General features: G+C 41.7%; 1 protein-coding gene across 7 annotated transcripts in view; it reads left to right on the top strand.

Moving 5' to 3' along the window:
* grip1 (glutamate receptor interacting protein 1) overlaps positions 1–12,515 on the top strand; it is a 189,143-nt gene that overhangs the window by 64,903 nt on the left and 111,725 nt on the right. For 5 of the 7 annotated variants that reach the window (XM_042335258.1, XM_042335255.1, XM_007904958.2 and 2 more), the window contains exon 1: positions 9,244–9,451. The exons of the other annotated variants lie outside the window; for them this stretch is intronic. In XM_042335258.1, the coding sequence (XP_042191192.1) occupies positions 9,319–9,451 (133 nt within the window). In that variant the 5' untranslated portion in view covers positions 9,244–9,318. Of the gene's footprint in view, positions 1–9,243; positions 9,452–12,515 lie in introns of those variants that run through there. 7 annotated transcript variants of the gene reach the window in all.

Raw genomic sequence — 12,515 nt, 5'->3', positions numbered from 1 at the left:
GCAGCAGCCCAGAAGGGCAATTGGAACATTTAGGGAATTGATGAGCCTATTGGTTGAACTTCATGACTGATGGTATATCCAGGACTACTACTATCTGTGGTTCAATTCACCAATTGGGAAAGAAATCACACGTTTGAAAATGTAAATTTTCAATATAAAATCAGTAAAAAAAAAATTTGTTTATTTTTACTTCTCCCTCCCACCCCACCACACACACACACACAAAAGTTAAGTGAGAAACAAAAGACAGTAGTACAATTTTATCACTTAAGACATTCGGGGATGCTATAGATAGAGTAAGGAACATTTTGTTGTTTTAGTTAAAGAACACAATGTTATACAGCTAGCATTGAGACGTTTTCTGATATTGAAGACTGAACTATTTCCTTACGTGCAATAACATTACAATTATGTCTTTTCTTTCCACTTTTATATCATATGGTCCATCTGTTCATCTTCAAAAAATGATGTGTGCAATACTCCATTGAGAGAAGTGTATATTTATTCCTATGCTTGGCTGGGATGCTGGTCACCATAATATCTGACAAGCCACTTTCTGGTCACTGGTTTGTCACTGTAAAATTTGATTGATTTGTTTGTGTTTCCTTTATTTTAGAACAATAAAGGCAAGATTTTACAGATCATGCCTTCGGTCAAGAGGCATTTACTTATTGGTTACATAAATGGTTGAGTTGCTTACATTGAAGTGTCTTTTTTTCACAGTCCAAAACTGCACAGTCCCTAGCACAAAGTACGCTCTCCCCAGTATGTACTTCATGCCCTACTCCCACCAATATAGACTCCTCCCTCCAACCCACCCCAAGCATATGCTGCCCCCTTCCCTGATGCAGACAGCCTCCCCACTCCCGGTATAAATAGTACCCCCTCCATTGGTATAGACGGTGCCCTCTCCCCCACTCCATTCCCGATCACAAGGGCACCCTTTTAAGACTACCATTGTTCTGACAAGCTTCCTACTCTTGTCCAGGTAGGATCACTCTATCTGTTAGGGCTTTGGCTTGCAGGGTTAACAGGAGCTAAATGGGAAGAACACCTGCCCTCTGTCTGTCTCTCCAAGTCCTGCTGACTAGCCAGGCTGACCTATCTGTCAGAAGTACCTTGGAAACAGCAAACCCACCTTGGCTTGAACTAGTTAGCCAAAATGGCCACAGGGGCTGACTTGATTCTGACATTCTGTTGCGAAGCATATCACCTTCGAGCTGCTTCAGATCCAAGAAGACCCTGCTTACCTTCTCCTCCTCAGTTACCAGTGACCACCATTCATCTGGAATGAGATTTGAATTGGCACTGTCCAAGTTCATGGTACATTTCCTTGAAGCGGCAAAGATATTAACGGCAAGTATTTGTCCTTGAAAACAACAACGTGCTTAGGAATGAAATCTACGGACACATTACCTTCTGGACTATGTTTGTTGATATTGTGTTTAATTTACACAAATCCTTCAGGATTGCTATGTCCTGCACCCTAACGTCAAGTTCCAACCCTTAAGTCATCTTCAATATTCGTCTCAATCAATCGTAACTCAACGGAGCTTCTATCCTATACTCCCACATCTAACCTTGAATATAAAATGTACTACTTGAATTTGTGCAATCACATTGTCTGGTACATAACAGTCACTACTGGATCCTGAGGGCATTCGGGTTCCTTGGTTGTTTCCGATAACAAATGGCAGCTCTCACAATGGATCACAGAGTATTCCTGCTTAACCTATTCTCTGGTTAAATCTTGTCACCAGGCATCAGCAGTCATTTGACCAGAGGGGTGGATTCCTCAGTTATAGTGTAACAGCAGTTGAAGGGGAAATCGTACGTTGGGTAGTCATGCTGTCTTTCTCCCCTTCATACTTTCTGTAAATATAACCTTAACCTCAGTGGTGAAATCATACTGGAAAAGCAGCCTTTAGAAGTGGAAACAATTACAATACAATATTACATTTGTATAGCACCTTTCACGTTGGTAGGATGTCCCAAAGTCCTGGAGTTTTAGGGATTTGGACCTGGGGGGGGGGTGGGCATGGGGTGTGTTGGGATCAGGGATGGTGGAGGGTAGGAGGAAAGGAGGCCTTGAGAACAGCCTTGAATTAACTTTGAATTAAATTTTTTTAATGACACTTTCTTCTCCACTATGTCCTCACCCTATATGACTCTTCATTGGAATTCAAGATTTATACTGGTCATTTTCTTGTGTGTGTGTGTAAGACGTCTGGTGTACGTGTCTAAAACCTGATCTGAAGAACAGAAATGGTTAAAGTTCATCATCGTCTCTCTGAAGTAGAATAATATCCAGAACAAATGATTCGCAACTGAATATCTATATGAGGATATAGATTATAGATGGATCATATTGCTCAGCCCAGTCTGATTCCTTTGAAAAATGATCAGCAAGTTCATTACATTTCCAGATACATTAAAGGCATTTATGGAGGTTTCTGATGTTATAGATATTCATGACAATGCACTGTTATGTAACTTTAATGAATGGAATATCTGCAGATGTACATCAAATACATAACTATTTTGTCAGATAATCTTTGTCTTCTCCTAACTAATCATTAGTGTTGCAGTTAAGGTGCAGACCAATAACCCTGATTAACACTTTGTTTCTTGCCGTGAGTAATATTTTAGTCCAGATTATATGCAGGTCTAGAGATATCCATGAGCCTGTGTGCTCTTACCATGTTAGAAATTAGGTTTGCATGTCAATGCTTCGCTTGGGCTCAGATTGTGTGTTCGATATTTTTTATATAATAGTAAAATTGCTGGCTGTGAAATTTGCTCGAGATAGGCAAAGGATTCTGGTTTAATATTGGTTAGTAGTGAATTCTGCAAGACTCAAATATCACATAGTAGATGTTGCATGAAGACTTTCCATATGATACAAAATTAATTCTATTTATGAAACATTGCAGTTCGATGGCTACGGCTCACTGTATATGTTGATGTTCAGACTGTTGGTGAATATTTATTCCATAAATGCCTGAAGCATCTTGTCCTATGAGAGTTGTATGTTAGCTTTCCATCGTTTTTGACTCATTCTGTGTATGTTTATGTGTCATCTTAGATCAGTATTAAAAAAAAGTTTATAGCAATCTTGCCTCTGAGCCAGAAGGTTGTGGGTATAAGTCCAAGTCCAACTTGCCATAGAATATCTATATGAGTTGACACTCTGATGCAGTGCTGGAAGAGCATTGCGTTACCTCTTAGCTCCCATTCAAGAAGAGAAGGAAGTGTCTCCCAGTATCCAGCCAACAATCATCCAGAATATAAAAAATATTGGTTTATGCACTTCTTGACTTTTTGTGGGACATTGCTGTGTGCAAAATGATTGCAGCATTTGAAAGGCTTTGAGACATTTCAGAATGATAAGGCACCGTATCAAATATAAGAACTATTTTTGTCTCTGCATTACAATACAATTTACATTTTTAGTGCCTTTCACATCGGGAGGACATCTCAAAGCATGCAATAATACAGTTTGAGTGTGAGTACTGGAACTGTCCTCCAGATACGGATGGACAAAGAACTTTCAACTCAGTAGCTCACATCGACCATATGGCTGAGATGAAGTGTTTCTTCAGCACCACCATCCTGCATAATTGTACGTTGTAAATACTCTAATTTTATTACCAGCACTTACAGTCAAGTCCCTACAGACCCAAAGGGTGATCTGCAGATGTTCAAATGTTTAAGCATCAAAGCATAGTGGCTGTTGAACAAAAAAAATCTATACCTTTTGAAGAACTGCTCTTTCATTCATTGAACATTTCAGTTTTAGGTTAGGTTGCGGTTTTGACATGCTCAGATGGTAAATTAAAACACATCTGTGGGTCAGAGAAAAACCCAGACTTATTCTGCAGTTTGTATTTTGCATCCTGGTAGTAATGCTTGCATCTGCATTTCACATCTCAAAGTGCTTCACAGGATTTACTGAAAAGTGTCATGACTGTGTAGTTTGTAGGCGAACACAACAGCTGATTTGCAACAGCAATGTCCTATGAATAGCCATGGCGTGAATGCTAATTTCGCCCTGGTGGACTTTTGGCTAAGGCACTGGGAGAAACTCCCTTCTCTTTCAAATAGTGCCATGGGATCTTTAATATCCATCTGAACATCCAGGTAAGACATTGTTTAGTATCTCAACCAAAGGACAGCATTTCCAAGAATGCAATGCTCCCACAGCATTGCATTGGACTGCGAGTCCAAACAGTGAGCTCAAAGTTCCAATGAGGGGCCCTGAACCGCCAACCTTCCGACCTGGAGGTGTGATTGCTACCAACCGAGCCAAGTTGTTTACACATTGCTGGGAATGTCATATTGCCTTGGGTCTCTAGGGGTTTATGGTTGTCCCTGATATTTGTTAATTGCAGATTTAGTAAAGTTAATTATTGTTCTGCACAATTAAAATGTATAACTAGACTGTTTAGCATGGGAGCAAGGAGATAATTCAACTTGCAAGTGGGAAAGCTTTTTGCTCAACTGTCCGACAGATTTGTTGGCTACATTTTACTGACCCTCCATCAAATTGCCTTCCTTGTTATCCTATCATGAAATCAACAATATCCAATTAATTGGTAACAGTACATTTTAATTTAGTCAAACCCATCAGGAAACTGATCACCAATTCTGTATCATGTACAGAATATGCTGATTTTAGTTAACAGATTGCCAACAATTTAGTAATTGAGCCTATTTAAAGGTGGCTGCTTGTTTTTGAGTTTTGTTGCTATGACATTGGATATATAAAATACTTCAAGAGCCATTTTCTACTAAAAGTTTTCATTTTTAGAGTAAATTCTCCAGACAGAAAATTAGACTTTTCTTGAAATACCATTTTGTGCTTTTCCCCCCTTTCCTTCTCTGAGAAACTAAAACCACCAATTTAGCCATTTTTGGGGGGGAGGGGGGCTGTGAGGTGGGCAGGCGAGAAACTGCAACTTGAGACACAGTCAGTTTTTCTGGTAAGACTGCACCAAATTTCTTACTGTGGACTGAAACCTCAAGCAGTGACTTGCTTGAGGGCCAGACTGGGAAAGCATGAACTTTTTTTTCCATAAAATAACACTTTTACATTTGAAATTATTGTTCTCATCACCAGAAAGGTCTCCTTTTTTTGCACAGGAAACACATCAGCTGACAGCACTGAATAAGGATGTGAAATGCCCTCCCCAGAACCATGGTTCAAGCAGAATCCATATTAGCTTTTAAGAGGGAATTAGATAAATATCTGAAAAGGAAAAATATAAAAGGATGTGGGAAAAGGCAGAATGGACTGAAGCTCTTTCAGAAGCCAGCGAATCCATGACGGGTCAAGTGGCCTCTTGTCTGTACATTTCTGTGTTCTAGTTGGTTGTGGAACTACAGTGCTCTTAGTCTTGTATTATCGATACCTTTAGATTACAGATTGGCTGTGAAATTAAGGCTCACTCACCAGATAGAAAATTACCATGGCTTGTAAGACACGGGAGGGAAAATAATCTTTGCATTGTAACATCACATTAGATGGCATTATTTTCCATCCTAAATATAGTGATAAACCACTCAGGCATTGCCCAGCACTAACATTTCAGAACTTAAAACCTTGTCAGTACTGTACAAGCACGTGACCATCTCTGAATGGCACCCAAGTGGAAATGTATGTGTGTGAGAAATAATTTATATCGGTGAAATAGTACTGCTGCAAATGCATGTGACCAGTGAATCCAGGAATTGAATGAGTCACATTGTTCTGTCAAACTGGTCTTGTCTGTTGCTCTTAATAATCATTGCATTTGATAGAATACCTATTATATTTAAAACGTCTCAAAGCAATTACATTTCTGAACATTTATGATGTGTGCAGAAAGCCAGCTAGTCAGTTCCAGAAGCTGGAATTGTACCTCATGTGCAGCAAACCTTAGATCCATGTTGCGACCGCGCTATAAACCGATTCCAGCTACATCAGAGCACGTAACAATCACTCTACGACTGAACTGAATACAGTGAATATGGAACTCTCTACTGCAAAATGAAAAAGGAGTGAAATATTGCCTGGAGAGAAGGTTTGAAAATTAGAAGATATAAATTATCAGCTTAAAAAGTCCGGTATATATTTTTATTAAATTTGGTTATGACTTTAAATAAGTGAGAGGTGGTAGATCTTGAATTCTGTTTGGGCTTGTCCTGATATGTCCTATCTTACACTAATAAAGTGCTACAAAAAGACCCTGCAAAGCCACTACTTTTTCCCATATTTTATTAAAACCCCAGCACTTCTAAAATATCCAGCAGAGGGATCTTTGATGTTTTGGAAATGTTTAAAACGGTATACATTGTGAATCCAGTTGTTTGGAAATTAAAACCCTTTAAGAGGATTCACAAATCATTCACAATGCAACAGTTTCCTTCGAAATAGTAGCCATTACAACATGTCAAGGAGTATTAATAACACCTTTAGAATACCCTATAATCTACTCAACATTGAATAGACTGGACTGCAGTTTTTTATTATTGTTTATAAAACTAACCAGATCATCCATCTGGAAAAAAATCAAGGTCAAGGAATAATATTGTCGCTAAGATTTCAGACTAAAAAGATAGAGACTGACAATGCCCGTAGTTAGTTCATGTTTGCTCAGGAAGCGTGAAATGGAACTTTTAAGTATCGCTTGCCTGCATTTTGTAGATTTATAACCATTTAAACTTGGGGAGAGGATGGAATGCCTTTGGTGGCGAATCGTACATTTTGAGAATTATTTATTTTCTCTTAAAAATTGCTGCGGCCTTCATGAAATATGTCAAAAGTCTTTAATACACAGTAAGTGATTATTGTACATTATAAATTAAATTCCATGGGATCCTAGATGCAGGGAAAAAAATCATGATCCTCACCATGTAATTATATTTGTATATTTTACATTTGTTACATATGCATGCCCTTTTACTTACTGTCTTTACAAATATTTTGAGAATGAGGATTTAATTGAAAGTAAGGATTATTAGTACTCATCTTTATTGCAGATTTTTGTTATTTCTTTTCGCTTGAAAGAGACAAGACACAAGATTCAATACACTTGCTGTTGTTGCAAAGTTTAGAAACAAAACAAAAACTGGATCCTCATGATGACAACACATTTCAGGTTTCGCAGGAAAACTGACCCATTTGTCCACGGGAGCAGAGTACAACAACAACAATTCATATGGCGCCCTTCAATGCAGGGCAGCATCTCGGAGTGCTTAACAATGTTGGAGCCTGAGGCTGAGCCGGGGGGAGTGAGGCGGTGGCTGTAAACATGGTAGAACAGGAAGAACTTCGGTCGTGATCGAAACAGGTGAAGAAGAGGGCAGGTCAGAGAGATTGGGAGAGAGAGTTCCAAAGTTTAGGGATGTAGTGGCTGAAAGCGCGATTGTACAAGACCCTGCTGAGCACTGGCTTGATTGATTGTAGTCAAAGGCTGTAGCTCTCTTGATGCTGCAAGTGCCTCGGTCACTGACTGGAGTGTGGAGCGGGGGAATAAAAGCTGCATTAAATCACTTGACTGCCAAGCACAGCAGTTAGTTTATTGGTGCGAGGGGAGGGGGCGGCTAGTGCACGGAGCGGGAATGGAATTGTATTCTGCATTCTTTACAAATTCCGGGTTTGCCTTTGAGAAGTTTTTCGACACGTCGATCTCGAGGCACGTCTCGTGCTGGTTGTTGCGGCCACAAATTATGCTGTCAATCCACTTCACGGTATATTCGGCGAAGGGCTTTGAGACGCGATAAGGCGCTGTATCAAATGCAGGGATTATGATTGTTAAACCTTCAGCTTTGGTTTACTTTGAAGTTTCCCCTTAAGCCCCCCTCCCCCTCCAATCCCCAACCCCCATCCTAAAAAGATTCTGATCCGTGTGCTGCGCTGAGGAACAGGATTGCCTTTTGTTGTCTCACTTGGAAACGCTCAGATGGCAGATAAAGCAAAATGCAGAGGATGGTGTGGTGGTGGGGGGGAGGGAGGGAGGGAGGGAGGGGGGGTCTTTGGAAGCTGCTTTTGTTTGTCTGCCCTTTTTATTGCGTGGACCGACGCAAGATTTTCAAGCAAAATAGCAGTTCGAGTATCCAAATAAAGTGTTGGTTTAAAGCAGCTGCTGAAGGCTCTCTGGCGAAGCGCTCTCATTAACACGTACTCACTTGGGCTGTGTGTGTGTGTGTGTGTGTGTGAGGAGTGGAGTGAACCATTGAGCTCTCTGGGATTGTGTGTGAGTGAGTGAGTGAGTGTGTGAGTGAGTGTGTGAGTGAGTGCTGACAGGTCGCTGCTCACAGCCCTGTTCAGGGCATTCATTGCCTCTCGTTCAGAATTAAAAAAAAATCAAAACCGGAGGGTTTCTACTCGTCCGAAGCGGAGTGCGGTTTTCGGGGCTGAACCTCTTTATCGTTGGTGCAGTCGATCGAAACGAATGCATCTCCACCTCCTCCTCCTCCCTCTCTCCTCTCCTCCCTCCTCCCTCCCACTCTCCTCCCTCTCTCCTCTCCTCCCTCCCTCTCTCCTCTCCTCCCTCCCACTCTCCTCCCTCTCTCCTCTCCTCCCTCTCTCCCACCCTCCTCCCTCTCTCCTCTCCTCTCTCCTCCCTCCCTCTCTCCTCTCCTCCCTCTCTCCTCTCCTCCCTCCTCCCTCTCTCCTCTCCTCTCCCCTCTCCCACTCTCCTCCCTCCCTCTCTCCTCCCTCTCCTCCCTCTCCCTCCCTCCGTCGGTGATGGAATGACTAGAGAGAGGCTTTGGGTTTAAGAGAGGAATCCAAGCAGCGGAACCCCCTCCTACCGCAGTCAGTTCTCTTGAACTTTAGTTCTGCTCCTTTCGAGCCTCTTGAGTTTCGAGGCGGTACCGACGAGGAGCGGTGTTGTGGTGTTGTGTGTGTGTGTGTGTGAGTCCCTCTGAGCTCCGCTCTGAGCAGCTGAGAGTCCGTCTGGGCTTCGGCTCAGGCGCGCAGCGTCCAATTGAGTGCCAACGTGCGGTTGAGAGGTTACTATCGAGAGCTTTGTTGGAGACTGAGTGCTGTAGTTTGTCACTGGACTGATTGATTGGTTGATTGATTGATTGATTGATTGATTGATTGATTGATTGATTGATTGATGTATGTATGTAACGTGCAGCTCTCCCGCCCCTCTCTCCGTGTTAACTCACTCGCACTCTGGCAGCTGAGCCCTGAGCTGCCAAACGCCTTCGAAACACAGTGAACCACATTAACGACGACGACGACAACAACAAGAACAGCAGCAACAACAACAACCCCCCCCCCAAAAAAAAGAGAAACCGGTCGAGAAGGTACAAGGTTTGAGAGGAATGGAAAGGTTTCTGAGCCTCATGAAACACATGAGAAGGTCGAGGAGAAGAAAAGGCAAGAAGTATCGACCAGAGGAGGACTACCATGAGGGATACGAGGACGTGTACTATTATGCGTCTGAACACATGCAGAGTGAGTGTCATCTTAAGTCAATCGTCCCCTTTCCCCACTTCCCTCCCTTACCTTTCTCTTCGGTCCTCGCTCTTATTTAATTTTTTTATATTAAAGTCAATTCACTTTACAGTGTGTTCTGTGAAGCGCTTTGGGACGTCCTCCCGATGTGAAAAGCGCTATATCAAATGCAAGGATTATTATTATTATTAACCCCCCCTCCCCCCCTGTGTGTTAGTGCAATTCAGTTGTTCCCACACAGCAACTCACCTTTCTGATGAGATGTATGAGAGCAAATGATGTTTAGTCACCATTAGTTGTCAAGCTGTGGGGCTGTCACTTTAACCTGTGTTAAGCTACGACTACCGAGAGCTCTCTCCAAAGCAAAAAAGACCCCCCACCCGGGTTCTGTCTGTGTGTTTGAAGTGAGCACAAGCCGATGGGGTGGGGGGTGACTGCCGTGTTATAATCTGCACGTACACTCCACCCCCCCCACCCCCCCAGGGAGTTAGTTGCTGGTGTGTCAAAGGCTTTTTAATTTTTTTAAAATAAAATGCTGGTGAACGTGAATTTCAATATTATGCAGAAGTGGTGAGCAGCTGATCTCCAGTCCAGGCAGGACCTGAGCCGAGGTTGGATTAATAATTCAACAGCACTTCTTGCAAGGAAGGTTCCCTCACATTGCTGCCCGCACAGAATGCTTGATCTTTTGACTTCTCTGAACAGAGAGAGGTAACCACTCCAGGAGAAAGGCTGAGCCACCGCTCTGAGGATTTTCCACAATTTTTCATTGGACTGCAGTGGAATTCGCAGTCAACCCATTAGGTTAATGAAGCAACCTTCATACATCACTATGTCTTCGCTGAGCCTTCAAGGCTTGCTGCAAATGAGCTTTTTTTGTTGTAAAAAGAAACGTTTTTGTGAATGAAATTGGTTTTGCATTTAGATTACAAGTATAACATACACGGATCGTACCAATGCATGTGGAAATTGACCAATAGTTCAATAGTGTTGCTTTTTTATGAAGATTTGAATGCAGATTTGATCTGATAATGGAAAGAAAGTATTCAGCGTGTGTGGGGGTGGGAGAGAGATGGATAATATACCTAATATTAAAAAGTGAGACTTTGTCCTCTGCTGGCATAAAATCTTACTTTTTAATATGATAATAATAATCCTATAATAATAATAATCCTTGCATTTGATATAGCGCTTTTCACGTCGGGAGGACGTCCAAAGCGCTTCACAAAACACACTGAAAAGTGAATTGACTGTATATTTGTGGGCGAACGCGGCAGCCAATTGCGCACAGCAATGTCCCACAGTCATAGATTGAAAATGACCAATTTATTATTGTTTTTTGTTTTGGAGGGATTAATATTAGGAGTGTGGAGTAAGGAAACTTGCCCAAGGTTTCGCCCTTCCTGGAACTGAACTCAGGTCTCTCACTTGCAAAGCGAGTGCTCTAACCACTGAGCTACAGGACTCCACAAATGATGTAAATGATCTACTGGTAAAACTCACATGAGTCATCTCTTTCTAAATCGTATAATCACCTAGGTCATATGTGCACCAGAGTCCCATTCAGTTTCCCCTTCAGTTTCCTATATGTGAAAGCAACTGTAGTTCAATGAAAGATTGTGGGAAATCCTCAGAGCAATGAATGCTCAGCCTTTCTTTTGAGCGTTCTCCTAACTTGTAATGGTGCTGCTGCACTTGCCAGCTGCATTGAAGTATGCACACGCAGTGTCCTGTTTGAAACAAGCGCGAGAATCTAAGTCTTGACCTGTCACCGCATGTACATTTACCTGCTGCGGTAATGAAGTACCGTTCGCGCAGTACAGTACACTGTACTCTGTGGAAACGAGCGTCGAAAATGAGGTACTTGTTTATTGTTATGAATTAGTTGTATAAAATCCGGCTTATACAAGTTTGCCTATGACTCATACTTCACATTAAGTCATATTAAATGTTATGGTCCCGACTCATATGATACTTGTTTGTGGCGTTAGGTATAGTATTCATATTCTGTATGATACAGTAATTGCCGGCATAAATCAAAGGGTTCTGCCATGTTCAGAACTCCTCTAATTCTAAGAGTTTGTTTTCTTTTCCTTCCTCCTCCTGCTTGCTCTCCTCTATCTCCCCCCCTCCATTTCAACACCTAACTGCACCACACAACACCAGTGCATTTAGATTTGAACAATTCTGTTTTGCTGTTTTGTGTGACATTCTCTCTGTCTCTCAAGATTTCCCCGACTAGATTCTCTCCCAGCATTGGCTTTATTCAGCTTATTGAGCAGAGTGGGGTGTTCAGGTCACTGGTTCCCGCAGATCTTGACCAGTAATACCACAAAGATAGTTTAGGATAAATGCTTTTAACACAAAAAGTTGTTAGGACATGGAGTACCCTACCAAACACAATGGGTGAAATAAAATGCATAATGGATTTTAAATGAGCATTGGACATGTACTTGAAAAATAAAAATATAAAAGAGTTTGGGAAAGGGCAGGTCAGTGGGACTAAATAGGGGAATACTTTCAGACACCAGTTACAGACACGATGGCCTGAATAACCTCTTTCCAATGCTGTAAGACTAAGATTTTCTGATGGGCTCACGCTATATCATTAGAGGTGTCATCATCTGGATGAGACGCTAAACCAAAGCCCCGACTGACACTCAGGTGGATGTTAAAGCTTCTGGAATACTATTTGAAAAGAGAAGGGGTTTCTCCCAGTGTCCTGGCCAATAATCCACCAGATGAATTGATCATTTGCTCCATGCCTGTTTGTGGGACCTTGTCATGGGCAAATTGCTGTGATTTTCTACAAAATACAGTCACTGCACTTGGCAGTACTTATCTGTAATACACTTCCCTATGAAACATTGATACATTTTGATGTTATAAGCTCTGCTTTAAATGCAAGGATTCCTATTTAGTTTATCGTCTTATCTAGAATTTCATATGAGCAATTAATGAACGATGGCCTGTCCATCTTCTCCAATCTTTTCCCTTCCTTCCTACTGACAGCCTGATAAAGTTTGGCTGTTTTTTATGGCGGGAGATGGGGTGGAGATTTTTT

Source organism: Callorhinchus milii, unplaced genomic scaffold (assembly GCF_018977255.1).
Source record: "Callorhinchus milii isolate IMCB2004 unplaced genomic scaffold, IMCB_Cmil_1.0 Scaffold5, whole genome shotgun sequence".
Lineage (NCBI taxonomy): Eukaryota > Metazoa > Chordata > Chondrichthyes > Chimaeriformes > Callorhinchidae > Callorhinchus > Callorhinchus milii.
The sequence above is the reverse complement of the archived record's forward strand: the minus strand, read 5'-3'. Positions and strand labels throughout refer to the sequence as shown.